The 24,008-nt window shown below is 35.2% G+C and overlaps 1 protein-coding gene across 4 annotated transcripts; it reads right to left on the bottom strand.

Annotated features, from left to right (window-relative positions):
• Positions 1–1,388: 1,388 nt before the first annotated feature.
• Positions 1,389–19,834, bottom strand: LOC138335300 (uncharacterized). Of its 4 annotated transcripts, none has more exons than XR_011210256.1 (6): positions 19,700–19,834; positions 16,809–16,903; positions 9,566–13,195; positions 6,557–6,629; positions 4,951–5,970; positions 1,389–4,795 (listed from the first exon to the last, which is right to left on the bottom strand). XR_011210256.1 is itself a non-coding variant. In XM_069284323.1 (6 exons), exons 2-6 carry the CDS (start codon positions 16,846–16,848, stop codon positions 5,946–5,948), a joined length of 3,540 nt encoding a protein of 1,179 aa, XP_069140424.1. In that variant the 5' UTR covers positions 16,849–16,903; positions 19,700–19,834; the 3' UTR covers positions 1,389–5,945. The 4 variants fall into 4 exon arrangements, 3 of the variants coding, with proteins under 3 accessions (XP_069140424.1, XP_069140422.1, XP_069140423.1); XM_069284323.1 differs by having other exon boundaries at positions 1,389–5,970; positions 9,566–9,736; positions 9,965–13,195; XM_069284321.1 differs by having other exon boundaries at positions 1,389–5,970.
• Between the last annotated feature and the right edge of the window lie 4,174 nt (positions 19,835–24,008).

Raw genomic sequence — 24,008 nt, 5'->3', positions numbered from 1 at the left:
GTCGTCAGAAAGTGAAGCACTAGACTTAGTTGTTAATTTAAACGAGAGCGTGTGTGAATATATGCGGGTTTATACACTTAGTGGTAATATATTTGCGGTTTATGTTGCAAGTAAATTTGGCATTTGTATTATCGTAATTCACATCGTGTTTTCATTTTCGGGGTACTGTTAAACAACTTTTTTCGCGGCTATTAAGTTTCGCGATTTTAATTTCAAAAATTTCGCGAAGATGAACTTTCTCGAATTTGAAAATTAAATGCAAATATATATATCAATATTAGCGAGGTTCATATGCATTCGCGGAAATAAACATAAACAGTGGCGTAAATAACACGGGGAAAAAGTTGGTTCACGTGTACCATACAGTATATCCAGTAATTGTCCCACGTTACAAAATCAGTATCGCGATAAGAAAGTTTTTACATGATTGCTGGTTGTAAATTTATCGAAGAATAATAGAATATGGTTATTTAAAATCATTTCACTTCATAGAACTTTTATTTTGTTAATCTACTTTGATTAAAGAGGTTGTATTTCGTTCAAATCTAATTGTTCATCAAAATTTTATTTTACAAGTATGAACCATGACGTAGAATTTGTATGCAATTTTATGCGCCTTGAGACCAGCGATTACGATGGAAAATGATCTTCATTACTTTTCGTATTCTTCTTCTAATGATGCGAAATGATAATACCTTACACTAGTATACCTGGTAAATCAGGATATTTCGGACCTAAAGTTGACTAGTCATGATTAAGGACTTGATAACGTACACCTCTTTGCTGTACTCCGAAATCTGGGAAATGCTCACTAAATAGTCCAGACACGCTTACCATCACTTTGACAAACATGCAACTTTAACCGTTGTCGTTATTGTCTACAGTTAGGTCATTCTCCAGTGTGTGTATTGGGAGACTACATGCTTTGTTCGTATTAAGTTTCTATTGAACCTTTGCTCAGTTTATAGTGCAATCCTATAGAAACATAACGTCAAAGACCCCAAATGGCTCAGTCGATCAAATTATTCTGGCAACGGGCAAACCAGTCGACCCATCCTAACCTCAATAAATCAATCTTTTTATAAGTTTACATTGCAGACAACGTTGTCAAAAATCCCAAATGGCAAACCAATCGACCCACCTATTCTCAATTAATCATCTTTTTAAATGAAGCACTGGTTGCAAACAACATCAACACAAATGGCACTGTAATGTTTAAACGTTTACCTCCTCGAATAATTACTGGGTTCATTACACCTGAAATCAACATTCCAATTGTAAACTTTTATACCAATGTGTTCTGTAATATGCCCCTAAGCCAGGGGAGCAATTAGAATTTCTATGATCCAAGTGCTCTGCTACAAAAAATTCCAAAACATGATTAATGTAAAAAGTTTTTTTTTTAATATGAACTTGGCATAATGCAAATTTTAACAAGCTGATAATAACAAATTGGTACAATCAGCGATTAAAAACAAATTTGATTATACATAAAACATAAAAGTATTGCAGAAGCACAGTGTGCTGTGTGGAAACATCTTATTTGATATTGAAACCACGATTTAATTACAGTATTAACTTTGACTAGTATATTAGTATTACCTTTTAATGGTTAATAACATTGTATCAACAGACCCATACATGATTTGTATACTGTATACTTCACTTATTTTTATTCTGGCTTTTTTTAATTGAATTCCCCATACATTTCTATGTATAGGTCTACAAAGTATCTGAAGTGAATACAATAATGGAAATTGTACAAGATTGTCCTATCACAGTTCGATCTATCAGAGTTACTTCCCTTGGTTTTATTCCATTACAAAAGAAGGGAGATAACTCTGATAGTCAGAATGGTATTACCTTTATAGCAATGAAGAATAAAGATAGTGTTAAGATCACACTAGTACTGTTATAGTTGACTTAAGATCGAGAAAAACAATCTTCAAAACTTTAGTTACGCATAAATTGGTGTAGGGGTTTCACAGAATTCAGACATGGAAACAGATGACAATTGGTAAACAACTAGAATAGGTCATTTTGACACTTCTTTGAAGGTGACCTTAAAATCAATACACAATATAAATCAAATTAAATGCAAACATCAGTTATTGACAAAAAAACATTCATTTGGCTTGTTTTCCATGTTAAGATCACATACCAGACACAGTACATTTAAAGATGCTCCATCGCCGACCAATGGTATTTTTCCCCATCAAAAACAGGAGCAGACAAATTAGTATTTTTCCTCATGATCAGTTACAAAAGGTACTTACTTTACACTATTACCACTAGTTAAAAGTTTGAGCTTCTTTATTTAACATAAAATATTAGAAAAATTAATTGCGTTACGAAAAAATTCCTTGGCACTATGACCTACAGGTATATGGAATTAAGTACTGATTGTGCACCCACCAAAAACAGTTTTGTGTTAATTAGACACATACATAGACACGATTATAACTCAGTTATTGTTCAAATGAGGGGTATCGTTTATATTCTGTCAGCGGTGGAGCAACTTTAACTAACTAATATACATAAAATCGTTATACATATAAGTAATGCCCTTTGAATGAGATTTTTTGTAGAACACTATCCAAGTAAATGCTATACTATGTTCCAATGCAGCGTATAACGTATTGATCATTCGTTTGAAAGTAAATATTTTAACCACTATACTTAAGCATAATGTAATAAAATGTACATTCCTTTGTAAAAATTACACTGTAGTTTGAAAGGTTGATATTAAAATTATTTTTTATATCATAATAGTCTGGACAAATATGTTTTAACACACATTGTATCTATGCATTGTTAAAATTCTTCTTGGAACTCATTTTCAGTATGTTTAGATTCATGATAACAAAATATTGTTTACAAGAAGAACATTTTTATAGAATAACAGAACTAGCCAGGCAAATGCCAACAGATCTAGCACTTCCTTACACTTATCAGCATTTGTATACACATGTATAAATCCTGACACTAATTTTCATACAATCACGTATAGCATTATCATCTTTAGACTGAAAAATGAAATGGTACAGCTGTATATTAATTCTTAACGACAGGTTTGAGCAATATTGCTTCTGTAGTAAATTAGATCTACTTGGTACAAAGTTCTGGATGAAATATCTACTAAAAGGGCCATAACTCTACCAAAAGTTGAATGTCATCAAAATGTGAAATTGTACAACCACCCATAGGAATTTGGAATGTAGAAATATTACTTCAGATCATTTCCCCTAATGATTAAATGAAGTTCCCAGACATCTAGACTATCAATGAGGTCAATCTTTAATTAACACCGAACAACATTCGAGACATCCCTTCTTCCCTCTCCACAAGATTTGTTACAAGGGGAAAAAACAAGATTACTGAATATCACATTTTTTTAAAAGTAACTGATTAATGTCTTGCCTGGTAATACTGGACAGAACAACCAACTGCAGAGAGAAATTTTGTGCAACATACTATCTTCTACACAACTTTAACGAAGTATCTGAATGCAGCTTTTCATAACATAGCACCTAGCCATTATTTCAAAATAAAATCTTAAAACAGTAAAACAAAGAAAATATATCTACTTCTACATAATCTTTACATTTTCCTAAAAACACTTCCAGGGTTACAATTCTACCTAAGTCAAGTTTTACAAAAACAATGATAAATCTACAGAACTTCAACGTAACAAATCAAATGCTTCCCTCCAAAGATTCATTATGTTTTATCAGGGAAAACTAAACAGCCAAATATATATATAAATTATATAGTTGTGTCCATGTAACTAAATAATCAACAAATTCTCCCCTTTTAATACCACACATTAATGAATACACCATTTGAAACTGTTGGATGTCCTTATTACACATTCATAAAATGAACAATATTACTGAAAAGTAGAAGTCATATATAAAAGAGAAAATTCATATACGACTTAAAAACAAACAAAATTTTACAGACTTACAGTGAATTATGAAGTTATGTGAAATACAGGGACTTTTTAACAGACTTCCATATACAGGATTTTATTACATAGCATATAAGAAGTAAAATTCCATACAATAGTGCCTGGATCCAGATTAAAACAAAGGTCAGTTTTGACAGTTATATTTCAATTCCCATTTAGAATTAACATTCACATGAAACTCAATAACCAGGATTGACGGGAATCATGATAAACATATACAGGATTTTATTGCATACCAAAAGGAAAATGTCACACAATTAAGGTGGAATATTCAGGGATTAGACAAGGGTCAATACTGACAGGTTGTATTGTAATTCCCATTCAGAATTGACATTCGCATGAAGCTCAATATACAATCAAAATTACCATTTTTTTTTACAAAATCAAAATTAAATTTCCACCAGACCAATGTACAATATTTGACCCAATTAAGTCAATGAAAGTAAAATTGAGACATCAAAAAGGGGGAAGGTGTGCATATCAGGACGGGGGCACTTTTTGGGTCAAATATGGTAAGAGATGTTGCTAACTGACCACCTGCTGCCCCCTGCTGAACATGTTTTGTTGCAACAGCATTGGAAAATTACTCCTGTTTTGCAGATCATTGAGGCACTTTCACAATTTCAAACTCCAGCATGTATTAAAACCAAGGGGCACAGAGGGTCTATATCGCTCACCTGGTTGTAATGCCAAGTAATGCTCTGAATACTGTATTACAAGATCATTGTTTCTTTTTTGAAGGAATTTAAATATTAAACTCTTTAATTTCCCTGTCAGACCCTGCCCCTCCTACCCCCGGGGGTCAGAGCCAAAATTTATACAAACCTGTTCCCTTCCTCCATGGTTGTTCCTGGCCAAATTTGGTTACAATCCATACAGAACACTATGATTAGTCGCGATTTAAAGAATTAACCTCTATATCTCCTATTGGACCCAGTTCCTCCTGCCAACGGGGGGGCGGAGCCAAAATTTATACAAACATTTTCTACTTCCTCCAAGGCTGTTCCTGCCCCCCCACCCTGCCCCCAGGGGGTCAGAGTCAACATTTTTACAAACTTTTTTCCCCTTTCCCCAAGGATGTTTCTCGCCAAAGGAGGTTACAATCGAAGTGGAACTCTATGACTGGTATCAATTTAAAGGAAATGTTGACAGCGGTCGGACGCCAGGCCATGATATAAGCTCACCGGCAAGTGAGCTAATGACAAATTAAACAAGTGTGCATCCAACCGTGACTCAGTCCTTCAGGTTCCTTTAGGATTAACTCAACCATTTGTAAAATTTTGAACCATTGCACCATAGTGATGCCACTTCAATCTTAGTACTGGTGATATATAAGCAATATTCACAGCTTTGAACACGGCTACAGTAATATGAATGAATACCCACCTGTTATTTGTTTAAATTCTGATCAGGGGTTATTAATGGTTAATTTGTTGCTGACAGACGACATATGCCACCATAGTATAGCAATATCACCCCTTGGTCCTTTGGACGCGGTGAGCAATCGTTGTGATTTTTTGATTTTGTAACTTTGGCACAATTCAGCAAGCAAAATATTTTTCAGGCATTATCAAAAGTCAGAATTACAAACTCCAAGGAGTATGGCGTGATTAAAATATATAAACAGTGCCTAAAAACTGCTATAATAAACTGACTGAAGAACTAATTTGACTTCTGATTTAACGTATTTGGCACACTTAAAAATTTCTAAAAATTTACTTGTCTATTGTCTGTGATATAAACCTTAGGGGAGACGTATATCTATAAAACACAGAAATGTCCGGGACAGGACAACAACTCATGATCAGGTAACACCATTTATATGCCACTATTCTTTCCATGGCACAGTGCTTGAAAATACTTTTAAACCGGAATGACAGAAATAAAATACTTTAATACTTAATCACAAGTTATGCAATATCATTTGACCTAATCTTCAATCCAGGAAACTTGAGATTTCCACATCAGGTCACAGCTAGGAGGAAAATTCTTTGGTAGGGCTACAAAATATAAATCGTACCAGAATTAAGCCACCTTGTCAATAATGTTTTTCAGTCCAGAAAATAAATTCAATAGCAATGAAAAATGCTGTCAGACACTGTTGATGATTTGCTAGTTGCAGATATTTGTTTGATTAAATTAACATCCTAGTATAATTAACAGCATCAGTTATGTAAGTACGGCCTCCCATGCATGCTTTGTGCTGCATGTGTAAAGTGCATGTTTTGGGAGACTGAGATATAGATGTGTTGTGTCTTTTCGTAAAAGAGGATCTCTTGTTCTTTTTATAGTGCTATCTCAGTGAAGTATGAAGACACCAAACAAGCACACCCCATCCCATAGCAATATAACGGGCAAACCACACATCCAAATTCCCTTTATGCAGAAAACAAGCAAAACATTAGTTTCAAATTAAGCAAAAGGCAAGAAAACAAATCACATCTACATGCATTTAAACACTTTTAAACAAATTAACAACATAAATATTTAATATGTTGTTCTATCTTTGATCAAATTATGACTCATTACAAATCAACAATTCTTGTTTTTCTTTGAAACATGAAGACTTCCTGAAGCTTTACTTACCTGAAAGGAACACTGAGAGCCAATAGTTTTGCTAACTTCTTCAATCTGGTCTGTCCTGACTCATTCCAAAGGGCTGGTAAATAGAAATTTATAAATTACAAGTGACTGACAGACACATCAGAGGCAAAATTTATATTAATTCTGTTCCCATAACCCAGAGGATTTTTCTGGCCAAACTTGGTTTAAATCCACGCACAACTTTATGACTAATGGCCATATGTCGATATAAAGGAAACATTGATGGACAGACGGACAACGCACCATGACATAATTTAAAATTAAAATTAAATTAAAAACTTTTTAAAAAAATGTCCAAAATTTTAAAAATTAATTGAAAAGATCTTTTTTTTTACAAACTTAATGTTTTCGGAAATATGCACAACTAGAAATACTTCATTGTAGCCAAACATTATTATATTGGAATTGTCTCCAAGTCAGTAAAACATTTGACAAAATAATTGAGGTTTTTATGTACACATGTGTTCAGATTATTTCAATTTGAATGTTCTTGTGTCAACCACAGGATTACCATTTGAACCATTATTCTTTCAATATTTTCTGAAGGCTAACAAATATCGTTGACGGATATAATTAAAGGATTTGTGCAGTCAAAAATGATGATTTCAGTTTATGCTGGAAATGGCTTTATTAGCACGTGTAGAAACCTCTCCGTACCCCGCGCGACCGGATTAACCCGTAAGCCGTCAATATCGAGGTCAAATTTTCTGACCACCCGATTATGCATATTTTCTAGCTCTAAAGCGTGAGACGTCATAATAGTCAGTGGCTTATAGCTGTACTATAACTGATGTGATAACGCTTATATCAACGGTCACAGGAAAAACCGATCAACGATTTTTTTATGATTACTTTTGAGTGAAGTTATAATTATTCGTACAATAACTTTGTCTCGAATGTAAATAATTAAAAGAGTGAAATTCGATGTTTCAAATACTCTAATTTACATTTTGTATGCTCTAATAGCAGGTATCTTCGTGTAATTATGAAAGAAAACCCACACAGAAATAAAAGTTTCGGATTTTTTTTTGTCGAGGAGTTCAGCAACGAATAAGCTTTAATAAGATAATATTTTCCTGTAGTCTGTATCTTTGATACACTGTGAATTGCAAAGATTGTGACTGTAAAATGAAATTTTACGTTACAAGTAAATTTAAGAAATCCTTGATTAAAGCATCGAGGATATGATGCTTGACATACGTACACACCGATGATTGATCATTACAAACATATGTGTTGTGGGTTTCTAACCGAATAAATTGAGATACATTTATTACAATTCCGTAATACGTTTCAACATGTAGTAGAGAATTTATTTTTGATATTATAAAAGATCAAAAATATTGAAATATTAAGCAAAACAAACTGTTTTGATAAGACAGTGCGGTCATGTTCGATTTTTAATCGATATACGAAGAGATACACCGATATAAATATATAATTAGCCATGCCTTTGGTTTGATGGTTATGTAATACCTGGACCAGGATGTTGTATACCTGTACACAACGCCATTCATCGAACTCACCTGTAATTACAAGGCCGCGAGCAATTTGCTATTCGGTGGACTATATCGGGTATTTGATATTGTCTTACTGTCAATCAGGCTAGGACATCCGTTAATTGGATTGCGATTTGAATTATGGAAACCCCGTACATCTATATGCTCTAGGTATTTTATTGTCACCTCCATTTTTAAATGAAGATGTAAAAGTAAATGGAAATAAAATATCCCTGATCATACCTAGGAATATATATTACACAAACATATATATATATATGTCGTACACAGATAAAATAATAATGGAAGTTGACTTATTCAGAAACAAAAATGGTTCTAAGAACTATTTCAACTAAAGGTTTGACCTTAAAAATTATTCCAGTCAAGTACTGTAATAACAGAATCGTGGCATATATAGCAATCTTCCGTAATTTCTAAGGTATAAGTAAGAATTCTAAGCATGTATTTTCACCGTTTTCGAATCTACATGTATAGTCATACAAGAAGGGTTACAGCATTACCACACTAAATATACTAATTTAAATATCACTAAGTATGTTCATATATCACACTGTTTAAATCTCTGTATGATATACAAAAGGCTCGACAATGAATAGGCTATTTTAAGGATTAGTTTAATTTTTAAATAATGGGTTGTTTTTTTAAATCTACACTTATACTGTAATTATAAAACCTATATCAGAAATATCATTGATGTATTTCTGCTTTTTAGTGAACGTTATGGATAAAGTTTCAAAGGCAACAATATAGATATACGTATTATTTTCGGTATAAGATCGGTACTGTTACTCCAATATCACATAACTGACAACCGTCTACATTTTATTTTTACTCAAAAACTGTGCCGTTTTTGCATCATTATGGCAGAAGTTTGAAATAAAAACACGCATCATAGATATATTCATGCTTATTTTTGTGATTTTACTCGTATAAAGATAGTGTTACATTATACCGTTTTTCATTACACAGAAATTTACATACATGTAATATTCTATCTAAATCTCAGTCCAGACTGATCCAAACATCGTTTTGATATCGCTATCAAATTGGACTGATTATCTTATCTAAAGTTAGATATATACTTGTTTGAATATTTGAATTGGTGTAAATGGAATGTTTTGAAACTGAAAATATCTACATCATAAAGCTAGAATAACCATTTACTCGAAAAACTCAAATTGTAGATCTAACGTATATGTATATGTGCTGTATAGATGCATAGTACTAGGCTTACCTTGTGTAGCCGCGGACTACTCTGACATCACAAGACCACGTGACCGCCTAGCTCATTATCTCTGAACCGTAGTTGACACTACCCGTAAATCACGACCAAAACCAACCGATAGCGCTAAAAGCTAGGCGATTCGTTGGGTGGGACTTAATTTTTCATTCATCTAAAGCAATATCCTGACGTATTATAAAAAAAAATTTTTGGCTGCACAAATCCTTTAATAAACATTCATGGACTTACCAGGATAATGATGTTTCGCCGTCTCTTGGAATTTCACTAAGACACGGCTCCCTGATGATAAGCTATTGCTGACTTCAATATCTTGCACTATTTGCCTGAGAAACTGCACTAGAATGTCTCGTTTTGTCGCTACTTTCGAACCAACCCCGTTGTCTTTGTTAATTTCTGAATCTAAAACAGACGGATCAAGTCTCTCTGATGAATTGGATTGTGAAGAAGTTTCGTCTAATGTTTCAAGATCTGTTGCTACTGTCGCTAACACATGCAAAGACTCATCTGCACCAGATGAAGTGTCTAACAAAGCACACTTATTATACAATCTCTCCATTTTTGGAGTTTTCCCCTTTTTGTCAAATTTTCTATCAAGAATTGGTGATGAACATGGCGTTGAAAACAAACCTGTTTTTCCAGTTTCCTCTAAAGCACTATCACTGATATCGAATTTGAACGGAGACAATGATGTGTTGCCATCACATGCAAGAGATAGTCTCTCCTGACTTGAGGGCTGGACGTCCGAAAATGGATGCTCATAATTACTAGTTCTTCCTTCGACAGAAATATTTTGTGATGCAGATCCCGACGAATGGGGTGTTTTTCTTGGAGTTCTTTCATTCCCTTTACTTGAAGGCTGAGGTGTTGATGTAGACAGACTTTTTATACTTGGACATTTTGATGAGAGTTGATCTGGAGAGGAGAATCCAGTATGCTTCGGCGCTGAAGATGTTTTGCAATAAGACACGTTATTATTGGCCTTATCATCCGCGTCCAAATAGGAGGATTCCTCTTCCATGTCATTGTCACTACAAAAGTCTTCCATATCGAGCTGAAGCTCATCAGGGTCATCATGATTGCCCTGCATTTCCAAGTGTGTGTTGCCCTGTTTTTCCGAGTATGTAATGCTTTCGGAAGACAGTCTTTCGATTCCATTGTGCGAATATTCAAACTCCTCTTCAATATTGTTGGTTGCTGTACTATCCACATTTTTGTTCTGGACTTCTGGACTCTCTGCTGCGCTACGACTGAAGTGATGCTTTGATGGAATATTTGACCCTGATGCACAACTTTCGTACTGACCACATAATGAGGATGGGAGAGGAGCATTAAATGGCACTGAACTTGATACATCGTTTTCAATTGCAATACCTTCCTCTCGACAGGAATCATTTCTCAAATATTCCATGTTTCTGTCCATTTCCACTTCTTTTAACTTTCTCTTAAAGCCTCTCTTGGGCATTCCCTGTCGTTTTGCTTTTTTGGCTAGGTTGTTCGAGGTTCTTATACCGTTTCTTAAAAGATGTGGTATTTTGTTGGGAGCAGGCCTGACTTGAAACTGCACAGAGTTTGAATAGGACATTTTGTTGTCAGTCACTGCTTGCTTCTTTTCTGGAATAGCAACATCCTCAGACCCGTCTTTCAAAAAGTCAACAATGCTATTTTTGTCTGAAAAATAGTACACCCCTGGCTTGAGGGTCGATAGCTGGGACTCCAGTTTCGGAGGGGAACATTTGACTTTAGTCACCTTACCAGGGTTCATTTTTTTGGATTTCGGTTTCATTAAAGGAAGTTCACATTTCACATCTGTTTCCTGCTTTTTCTCATCCTTCTGACCTGTACCTGTAGCTTGTGTGTAGTTATGCCTGGTGGTAATCTTGTACGTATGTGGATCCAGTGTATACACTGTGTCATTGTTGGCGGAGTCGTAGTCGTCAATAGCGATTATTTCCCTGTTAAATGAACAGGTGTACTGGCCCCTTGAGAACAATTGTTGCAATATTTCGTTGTTCGCTGTTGGAGAGCGAAGTCGGCTCATACAGCAGACACAACGCAACGTCATCAGGTCAATCCATAGTGTCTGACTCACAATCGAGCAAACGTTGGAGAAGTAATAATCAATGGATGCTGGTGCAGGGCGGGGCCGGTATTGTAGCTGCACAAGTCGCGACTGAAGTACTTGAAGGCTGAACATCTGACACTCAACGATTTCCTTGAGGGAGATATAGGTTAATTCTTCTAGCTTGAAACATTGGAAGAATACTTTTGCAATGGCAACCTCTCCAACATGCATACTCTTCTCAACAGGAACGCCCTGCTGTACAACAGCCTGCACTTGGTTACAAGTTTTTGCTTCCACACCAACATCAATCAGTATGTATCTATCAACTGATTTAGCGTCTTCAACAGCACCACCACATTTGGAACACCTGGTGTTCATCTCAAACAGCTTCCTGTAGATGTTTCCATGAGCGGCATTTGACAGTCCTGTTGTTGGCGCTTGTATGAATGATTTTGTTCTCAAAAGCTCCTTGCACATTACTCGGAAGGACCGGAGAGATATCATGATACCAGATTTCATGCCTTGGTTGACACACTTTCTCTGCTTGAGGTATTCAATTTCCTCTGGTGAAAGAAACTGTTTGTCACACACATTTTTGATGAGATAAGACTCGACCTCGTTCCTACATTTTGGTATGAGTCGGTGTGTTATCTCGCCAACACTAACATACCATACATCCTTACGCAGGAACCCAACAAATTCCTCGTAGCTTATCACCATAATGCTTATCTGTGGCAAATAATACATCTGGTTATGGTGCAGCCATATTTGTTCCACAGGAATGTCGGTTCCTTTCGGTCTAGCAACACATCTACAAAACTCGGGATATGAAGAGAAGTCTGGTCGATAATTACTCACACTTTTCTTTACTATGCTGGCATCCTCTGGACTCATGAAAACTTCATTACCGGTTAATTCTTGTTTTTTCAATTTTTTTTGTTCTTTTCTGTTGATCGGTTCCTCATCAGGATATGTATATTTTGTAAAATCATAGGACTTCAAAGAAATACGCTTTGATCGACGCAAAGGACTTGATGACTGCTTTTTGGGAGTAAGTCTTAAGCCTTGACCACTTTGTAGTGTTTGGAGTGAGTTACTTTGACTGCTAATTGTTGTATGTTCTGTTGGTTCCAATGCCGACTCCAATAGTTCGTCAGTTGTAGTAGTAATTGTGTTGTCTACATCTACATCAAATATGGACTGCAAAGATTCCAGAGTCTCTGCACTTAAATGGCTCAAAAGCTGCACTTCTTCAACAGTGGGCTGAACCTGCAGTGTTTGGCTATGGAGAGACACATACGTATTGGCGAAGGACATCATATTGCCATGGTTATCGGATGGATAGCTGTTAACTTGTCCAGTAGCACTGACACCTAGTTGAGGTGCTTCATTTGATGTGAAAATGTCGGTGTTAGTACTGTTCAACATGTCTGCCGAGATTGTAGAACTGAAGCTACTGGGTGGATTATGCTCAACTGAATTAACCCTCTCCACAAGAACTTTATTGGAATTTGAGGTGCTTGGTAGTACTTGGTAGCTTTGTACAGGTGTCGCTGGTGCAGTATACTGGTAATCTGTTCCCTTTGTGGCCAGGGATACGCTAGCATCGGGGTGGGCCATCAGCTGATGAGAGTCCATGACAGTACTACTAGCACCTATTTGTTGGCAGTGTCCCTGCTCGTTGACTAAATTGTACATCAGATCTGTTGTAGGGCTCTGTTGTGATGACTTCCCTGGCATAAGGTAAAACACCAGGTTTCCAGACTCATCTATTTCAGACTGGACAATGTCATTTTCTGTAAAAAATGAAATTGAAAAGGACCATGTACATCAGATCTATTAGGGTGTTTCATTCGCAGTAAACTTGCAATTATTTTTTTCATTATCATAAAATCCACTCCTTTCCAGATGAAAAAGCTATAAAGTGAATAGTAACCTGCAAACAGGATCATAAAACCTTTATCTTGTAAGTCTAACAGATTCTAGTGTATTATATATATATTGTGTTAGATCTATTATCTATATCATTTGATTATTAATAAGCTAATGATCATGATATGAGGAGAGCTGCTGATTTCAGGAATTAAACTGTATCTTTCCGTAATTTCGTCAACTTTGAACTTGTATTTTTTAGGGCTGCAACGATACACCAGTACTCCGATACGATACGTATCACGATACATGCCTCTCGATTCGATTATTTTCGATACGATACTTTTGTTTTGTGCCATCTTGAGTTTTCAACAGTTTTTTTACTTCTGGATTTTAAAATGTACAAATAAAGCATTAATAAATCATACCTAAAAGAGACATTTTTTATGCTTGATGTACACAAACATAAATTTCTCCAATTATTACAAAACAAAAGGTAAAAAAAATTGATGACTTGAGTATAAGTATGCGGCCATCTAACTGTAACAAAAAATAATAATACTAAGTTAATATATTTGTATACTTGAACTATTTCTAAAGATACTTATCTAGATCAGAGATTTAAATAGTATTAAATACCTCTTTAAATTGATGGAACAGGGTTCAAAATTATAAATAATTATCATTTTATTGTGAGCTTGTTCTCAAAACAACTAGCTATATGCATGCCTAAAATACTAATAAAAATCTTTTGACATACTAATTAAATTATTACATTTAATTATGTTTTAGAGAAAAAAAATTCTCTGTTCATAAAATTTCAATACAAATTGTTTTTATACTAGATCTAGTACAATTTATTGACATTTGAGTAGTAGGCCATACAGCATTTATAAAATTTAATTTAAATCCGGATTTGTTATACCTATCCGACTCCTTTATTACAATTACCAAATTCCAAAATGGCGGCCATTACGATTGCAAATCTTATGACTTCCATCAGACAATGTAGGCCTATTTAACACTGAAATCGTGAGTAAATCATTAACAAATGTGAAAAGTGTTTGCTATTGATGTGATTCTTACTAGCTGTAGTCATTACATTTATTGTAAGGGCTTTAAATATGGTAGCTTGTTTCCAAATCGGCCGCGACCAGCTGGTCGACTTCTGCAACAGACACACGTGCGTGAGTAGTGACACTAGCTCACTACCAGGCTTAATGGGCTCAGGCTGTTAATCAAAACAGGTGGGGAGATGGTCAGAGAGTGTTTACACCTCTTTTGGGTCTGATTCCAGTGTCTGATAATCTTGATATGGCTAAAATTTATTGCTTCAAGTGTGAGTCTAAAGACTGCATCGTATCGAACCGAAACGGCAAGGCTGTATCGTAAAATCGTATCGACATACAAATATCGCGATTCAATGTGTATCGCGATGAATCGTTTCAGCCCTAGTATTTTTGTTTCACTAAGAATGGGCCTCATAAATATATACGTATATATCTGCCCCACCCCCCACCTCCCAAAAAAAGTTGCAATATACAAGTCCTGTGTTATGTATATTTATAGCAAAATTGTATCTTAATTATAAATCTTGTATCATTTTGGCACTTTAGGAGAATACACCAGGATCAGCATCTATTCTGTCTTTGCATATTACGGAGTTAGCTCCCTTGTCAGTAGGTATCAATTGTTACGTCATTATTTTGTGAGCGCAATTCATGTTGTTTACTCCAAAAAGTATGATGTTACGCTCGCAAACACATGAAGTCATAATCAATACCTACCCGCAAGTGCAGATAACTCTGTAATATGCAAATTCGGAATAGCCTGTAGGTGAAGTATATACATTCATGATAACAAACAGGGCCCATTTATTATTATGTGGTAAGCACTGGTAAAACGAAATAAGGGCCCCATTCCAATCAAACAAGAATTACACAGAAGTGGATGTGTTGCCTGCATAGCAGTTTAAAACATCACAAAAATAGTTATTTACAGTTTAAAATATTGTTAATAACGAAGTGAAAATATCAAGTTCCATAACTCTTGCAAATATTGAAGGATTTTGACCATTATCAAAACCACCTGATGAGATTTCATTGATATACAGTAATACAAGATGTATACATAATTTGGTTGAAATTGGATAATAAATACAAAAGTAATTGAATGGAAACCAAGAAATTATCTGTTTTAATTATTTTAAAGTCCCACAACTCTTGTAAATATTTTGACCAGTATTAAACCAATCCGAGATCTCATAGATATAGAGCAATATCAATATATCAAATTTGGTTGAGCCGAAACCATGGATTTATCTAGATCTGTTTAGACGATTTTAATGTCTTGCAAATATTGACAGATTTTGACCAGTATCGAACCCATCCGAGATCACATTAATATTTAAAGCAATACATCAAATTTTATTTTAATAAGACAATAAACACAAAGGTAATGAGCGGAAACCATGGATTTATCTGTTTTGACAATTTGAAAGTCCCGTAACTCTTGCAAATATTGACGGATTTTGACCAGTATCGAACTCGTCTGAGATCTCATTGATACAAGAGGCCCAAGAGCCTTAATGGTTATCTGACTACCTTGGCAATAGTCTGATCGAAAATTAATTAGATATATGGCGCCATGGTATCGACCCGAAAAATAACTTTGTCGGGACCATGTCAGGTTCATTTCAGACAAATTTCACCCACATCACAGTGGTAAGATTTGTGAAATGTGTTCTTCAAGATGGCAGCAGTGTTGGTCATCTTGGATTTCCGATTGACCCCAAAAATAACGTTGATAAGTCGGGACTATTTTAGGATCAATTTTCAAGATGTCGGCTGTGGCGGCCATCTTGGATTTCGGATCGACCCGAAAAATAAGAACACTTGGTTGGGACCATGTCAGGATCATTTCATGTAAGTTTCAGCTAAATCGCACTGGTAGAACTTGAGAAGAAGTTCAAAATGTGAAAAGTTAACACATGGCTGACGGCGCACGCAATGGATGAAACATGACGACTATAGGTCATCCAGACCCTTAGGTCATAATCGCATCAGGTGACCTAAAAAATCGGAAAATAAATACTTAAGTTATCGCACGTTCTTGACACTGCCAACGCCGACATAGTGATACCTGCTATGTGTCGCACTTGCCTTGCAGGTTACACAAAAATAGGCATTGTTTTCCCCAATATATAAATAAAATTTCCCAATGTATACTTCAGATTTCCAGTGTATATATAGATATATATATAGAAATATTAAGTGATAAAATATGGCTATATATAATAAAGGATTTTTCGTTGAGAAATTCAAAATTATGTAATATGACTCAATTTCACAACTTACAATGGTAAGTTAGTTAGTTAGTAATATAACCACATCAAAAGGCTGCAAGCCCAAATTCAATATTTAAAACAAGTATATATATAGGTCCAAAATTCTTTGTCATTTACACTATACAATAAAGAAGCATCAACACAGCACATTATAAAACAATCAAGGTCAATAACATAGAAATAAATCATACCATTAAAATAGATCTCCCTGTTAGATGGAGGCAGAGCCATTCTGAATGTCGTATCTCCTCAGCAACTCAACATGTGTATGGATATCATTACAAACCTACAACAGAAAAGTTCAGCATATTTATTATATATATATTAGGGCTGAAACGATTAGTAATTTTTGTATTTGATTATTCGGTCACATGTAATTATATAATCAATTACTAATATATAATCGATTAATCACTTGAACTGAAGGTAACTAGACAAAGTCTATATTGTCTCACTACAGACTACTGAAAACGTCTGCCATGTTTTGGTATCGATATGACAGAGCACATGCATGCCTTACATAATATAAGCCTACCAATAAAAAGAATAGATTTATTGACAAAACAAACATATTTTATCCCAAATAAGCTCCGAATTCCGTTCCTGTATCACCGTCTGTAACATCGTTTAAATCCAGTCTGCTCACCCGCTGTTTTGACGTGACCTTCACATGTACGACTAATTAACCAAATCTGCATCGCCACGGAGCGACATGACTAAATTTTTTGTCAATGAACTTTTTTTATTATATTATATGAAAATAATAATTAAATAAATCAACAACTCTTATCTTCTATTGGAATATGATCAAAAACATTCTTTTTTTATATGAAAAACACATGCAATCGTAAAATTAAAATGTTCATGACTATACTGCTCCTTCTCCCAAGCGTCCCGGCGGTGATTAGGCCTCCCTGACTAACAACATGGAGCCTATCGCTAGTGAAAATTGGCGAACAGCTTGTTGCAAGCTTTCTCATGACATTCACTTTCTCATTGATTAATGACTAACTTCCACAGAGACGTAATTTTTTAGGCTTTTTGAGTTCAAAACGTGTACATAAAGAGATGAAACTACAGTCGGAATGGCTTCCTCAGAAATCCATGATCTGTCATCGTGTTTATTCAGCTTACAATTGACTTGCTTTGCATGCAACGATTAACGATTAATAAAATCTTTAATCGATTATCAGCGATTAGTTTTATTAATCTAATCGCCTCCGATTATTTGACTAATCATTTCAGCCCTAATAAATATATATCTTTATTATTCTTCTCTATTTCTTTTTTGACTTTCCAAGAAATAGGTGGATGTTTAATTGAAATATAAAGGCTTTTATATATAATCAACTTCCCAATAGTATTAACGGCTGGGGTGAATATAACTCTTTCGGTACTTTGTTAGTATTCTTTCAGGATTCCGCTCACAGAAGTTTACAAAATAATGTTGAAAAATATTCATGCTACTGCCAATTGGTTTTTTAATTTAACAATTGCAAAGGTTAGTGCAATTATTTGGTCTTATAAAATTACATTTGAATTATTCAAAATCGGCATCAATCAAATTTGCAGCAAAAGTGCTACAAGCCACCATTTTGTTTAAATTAAGGATAACTTTTGATTTCTACTTTTCTTCTGACAACAAAAAAGGTAAAATGGTTGACATAGATATCATTAGCAGATGTAATACTTGTGTTGAACTAAAAACACTGGAAATTTGATCATAGTACGCAAGGGAAGAAGGCCAATACTGAGTGTAGACTATATCAACACACACATCTGATCACATTATACTTACAACACACAATGTCGTTCCTTCATATACTGAATGCTTTAAGCAGGAGCAGGAATAATCACTCTTATGATAGTATATGATAGCAAAGGGGCATGAGTTATGCAAGACAATTGCAAGGCCCAGTGTTTTTCCTGGGTATTTTGAGAAATTGCCATATGGTAAAAATTGGGAATTTTAATGCGATAAATGTTGGAAATTGAGAAAAATCTTAATGAGAAATTTTGGAAAATGGCCATGGTGTCAAGAGGTATTGTAATCTATTTTTTAATATTTCAATATTTTGTCAATACAGCAGTTTCCTTTACGCAACTTTAAATCTTCCTCCTCGACAACGCCATTTTCTCATAGTATGCAAATTGCCTCTAATCTTGACAGATTGCTATATTTGGATCTATAGCCTATAAATAAATTATTCAGTTGTTGAAAAGACCAAGGTAAGAGGGACTTCTCGGAGGTCAGTCTGAATTTGGAGATGACCTGGTCCAATACCGAACGGTGTCGGGGAGTTCAAGCTTTTGATATAGCACTGCTCTCTAGCCCTTCACCAGACATCTATCAGTCATAATGTCCAAGTCTGGTATCACGGCCCGAGTATCTCAGGCTTGTATTAATTCTGAAATTTGGTATGTGTAGAGTTGTATGGCTGGCAGATCTAGAGTTTTCTACATTGACCCAGTATTACATACAAAGGTGTCAATTTGTAGCAAACCCTGTGGTCAAACGTTAGTGACTCTTGTCTGAAAATCACTGGGGTGTGACAACTGAGAGAAAGTCTCCCGGATGTTTGTAAATAATGTCATGTTTGTAAACAATATAAACATTCAAAGAAAGTTGCAACTAGGCCTATTCTCTTTCAACACTAGTCTGAATTACCTTTCATCATCATCATCAATTCATTTTGGTAACCATAATCATACCATCAACGTAAAGTTCTATCATAAAAAATATTGTTCCTAAATTTCTGTCTTGCCCCGGTTATAAATAAAGCATGACCTAGATTTTCTACTTCAATACGCATGTACTGTTGCTCACAAACACTCTGGATTGTCAAGCCCTGAGTGATGGAATATACTGCAAATCCCGTCAGAACATCATTTTGAATATGCATGCAACTATATTCATACAAAATGTGTACCTCTTAGTATTAAGTAAGGAATCTGACACCTGCTCCAGCGCATGTGCTTGTTTTGTTTTGAATGAAATCATGTCGTTTTAGCAGGGAGTTTTACCGTTTACCATACGATTTCTACTATAGAATGAATGTCATTCGACCAAATACGTTCATACCTTTCCACATTTATGAAATTCAATCACTTCTTCATCAGTGTCAATGATGCTATCGAGTTATTTACCCATATATTCCCTCCCTTTCACGTGTTATTAGCGCCATCTTCTTCCCGCGATTACGACAAAACCTCGTTCTGACATAAAATGTCAAACGTGTATGGATTATCTCCCTTTACTAGGCCTGTATAATATTACAAGCGATTTAGTCGGGCAAATCAGAGATTTAAATATAACGTGGTTTAAATTGTGCTATCTTTCACGACCCTATCTGAACAGTATCGTCGCCATTATAAATTTAGGGTAACTTCGATATTTTATCATGTAAAATTTACCAAGCAATACATATTTGAAAACACTACCTTACTAAACAGGCTTTTAATTTTTAAAATGGGAAGTAAAACAAATCGGTAATTTGTAGAGTCAATTTTAACTTATTTTACTCATGTAATAATTTACCAAGATTAAAATAAATAACAATTGTTTTCAAACGCGGGTTTTATGGCCGTCGTCCTAAATATCAGACGTCAAATTAGCGAATTGACTCTCACTGTTTTCATATGTATGTAAATCTTGGTTTGATGTTGTGCTTATTATTTCACGACCTATGTTATTAATTTTTTAGAAACATTTTGCTCGGAAATTACAGTCATCGTTCAAGTATGTGGTTTATTATATTCACGGCCCTATTTACAGTATCGGTAGCTTCGATGATATGTGAAGAATATGCATATCCGAAATCTAGCAACTATCAGAAATATCAAAATTCTGACATTGTGCATTATATTTGCATTGTTCTTTCTCGACATGCCATTTGTAAATAATTTTGTAGTTTCTGTTATTAAAATACATATACATGTAACCAGAAACATATACATAAGACAAATGTATATGCATGATTGTACACTTTACATGTCATGTACGGACGATATATTTCACTGTAAAACAAGGATTTATAAGTGTAAACAAATATGTTATACAACAATTACATGATGGTGCTAACTTACCTACACTTTTGACACCTGACGAGAGCTACATGTCATGTACGGTTACTGCACGATATATTTTACTGTAAATCAAGGATTTATAAGTGTAAACAAATATGACATTATACAACAATTACATGATGGTCCATCGCTAACTTACCTGTGATCTTACTTTTGACACCTGACGAGAGCTAATCAACAACGCGTGGCAGGTCACTAAACACCTTTCTTACGTAATCTGGTTAGCCCCCTCATTAGTCTCGGTTGACCACCCGTTTTAGTTACTGCAGTATACAGGTATAGAGATTTACGCAGCACGACATTGGCAATTCGGAAGTATTTTGATTTTGATACTATAGATATTCGGATTAGACATAGACATCTTCAAACTCATTTTTTTCGTCTGACCCGTGCATGATTTATTTTTTCAATTAAAGACACTAATGATTGAACTTGAGCAAAATATCAACAAGTCGTCGGATATGCTGTATTATATGAAAGTTGAATGTATTTCGTCAAAAAAAATGGATCGATTTCAGTTATAACGCACTTAAAAGATGCATTTACATATATGCAACAAAAAAAATCTGTTTAGAATCATACCATCATAATTCATATTGACAGGCCTAGGTTATATGAAAAAGTCAGAAATTTATAAAGCGAGTTTGACAAGTAGACATTCAACGACACGAGACGGGTTTTGGATATGTGGTTTTTACAACGTACGTGGATTATTATGTACATTGCTGTTTATAATTATGCAGTTATCGCGCAGAGATGTTCATTTATCTACGAGAGGTACATCAATATATGCATGGTATAAATCCCTATTTTCAAGCGTATTCTAAACTCATATCTGTGATTGAGTATAATATTAATTAGGTATCGGACATGTACACTGGTATTTGTGTATTTAAAATCGATATTTACCAACAGATATTTTTATATTAGATGGCAGACACCGAAAATCGCCACTCTATCTTATGCGAGTAGAGTAGGGCCCGTTGTTCTCGTGACGTCACAGGTCAGGGGTCCCGAATCGGGGTCAATGGCTTGGGGCTTCAGGTGTGTTCTAGAGAAACGGCGTATTATCTCCACTATACCGTAACCGCTATGAAGCTCGCACTTTCTCCATTCTAAATTTTATCCAATAACGCATTTATCAAGCCATATATGCCAAACCATTCCGTGTACACTTTAAGTAAGGCTATGAGGTACCTTCTTATCCCTACTATTTAAATCTCTGGGCAAATTAACGTTAAAATTGGTAAAAATGGTGTTAATATGTCAGGAATAATTTCTTATGATTTAGAAAAATAAAATATCCCGTCAAAATCGCTGTAAATGCGAAGAAACTAATTAATATTATGGGAATCCTAAGACGTCTTCCCGACGGGCTTTATTTCAGAGCCTAAAGAATACAGCCAAACAAGGATTTATAAGTCATATACGTCCTTGAGCCAAACCATAAAATTTGTCCGACTATTCGCTTTAAGCTGTAAGAAGCGGATTTTAGACACTGGGTTTCCGAGGGTGTCAATGTTGATGATTATGGACATTTTTTTTTTGCGCAGCGGTGTAAGGCAGAGCTAGGAACTGATAATTTAGTTACAGATTATTTAAGCATTGAACGTCTTTTCAGTTGGCAGTCATAGCTAACATGAATGCCAACTGGACAGAGGCAAATTCCATGAAGCGCGTTAATATGTTGGTTTTGCCTCTGTCGAGTTTGTATAAGTGACACGTTTATTTAGAGACACAAAGTGGAACACGGGACCGTATCTTTTGGGTGAGACAGCTAAGATCTCAACCCTCGGGATCAGAGATTCTTTAAAAAAAGAAGCTGTGAAAACACTCGGCAAAGCCTCTTGTTTGACAACTTAAGAATCTTACCTCTCGGGTTGAAATTCTCCTGTCTCATCCCAACAATGGGGACAACCAACAGTTGGTAGTAGACTAAAGGTTACATACGTGAAGTAAGATTTTCCAAGAGATATTTCGATCAGCAAAATATTTTTATTAAAAGGGATATATTGATGCATCGAATATAAGTTGTCAAAAATGTCAGGTGCTGCATTTAGAATTTGCATTTCATTGTGTCATACCCGACTCCCGATTGAGGAAACTGTAATGCCACTAGGCTATACGAGAGTATATAAATTTCAAGTATTATGGCAGGTGGCTGCTTGCGGAGCCATCAACACCTGCATCTGCCCATGAATGCATAAATTAAACAGAGTCATCCTAAATTAAGCCAAGTCTTCTGATCCATTCAAAAACTCATGATTAGCCACACACTGTTGGTTGATTCAGAATTAACACCATACTGATGTTACACATTAGTTTTTTAACTTTCTAAAAACTCATGGATAATTTGACAATATCGACTTACTCTAAATCTTCCTTTTACAAATGGCCGCGGTGAGTTTTCGTTTGTTCTATGGCCGACAGCAGTTTGCACCATAGGTCAACATGTTCCGAACAATTCTAACATACTGATTTCCATCACACCAACACGGGTTTGCAATGATAATCTTTAAAATTACCAAACAATTGCGAGTCAGACTGGTGAGCGCCTGCGCGCGGGCCTTCAATTTAGGACCCCTCCCCTGACTTCAGTATAGTTCAGTCAGTTGTATCACAGCTTAACACACACCTGCTTCAATACGTACCTAAATCCCAAACCCCAGGAGGTCCATATCTATAGCATGCTGCTAACTTATAGGGGTGGCGCATCCTTCAACCTCTAACATCATTATAGTACATCTGTAATCTCATCATACAAAAACAAAAATGTATGTACAGATTTACAACAGATGCTAGTCATTAGTCCAATATGGAATAAGCTGTATATGTAACTGGCGGCCGGAGGCGCTTCTCGTTGTTGCAACATTTGATTAATTTTGATAATGAAGCTTCACTATAATTAAAATAAAAAAAAAAAATCAAAAATACAAGGGTCGTTGGATATAAGTAGATCACAAACAATATATTTCGCTACGACATATCTGTGAACTATATAATGTTTCATCCAATTGTTTTATATTTAATTTACTATTTAATTCTGATATTTTAAATAAAAAAGCTTCTCTGTTTATACAGGTATATAAGAAACCTGATTGTCTTTGTTATGTACTATTTGAGACTATTCTATACCATATTAATGCTATGGTCACCCCCCCCCGGCCTCCCATGTATGCGGTGTGTATCGTGTAAAGTTTTGCGAGTGCGTGTTTTGGAGACTGCGGTGTATTCAATGTGGTGTCGTTCTTGTATAAGTGGAACTGTTGCCCCTTTATATAGTGCTATATCACGAAGCATGGCCG

The sequence above is a fragment of the Argopecten irradians genome, chromosome 11, assembly GCF_041381155.1.
Source record: "Argopecten irradians isolate NY chromosome 11, Ai_NY, whole genome shotgun sequence".
In the NCBI taxonomy this organism is placed as follows: domain Eukaryota; kingdom Metazoa; phylum Mollusca; class Bivalvia; order Pectinida; family Pectinidae; genus Argopecten; species Argopecten irradians.
The sequence above is the reverse complement of the archived record's forward strand: the minus strand, read 5'-3'. Positions and strand labels throughout refer to the sequence as shown.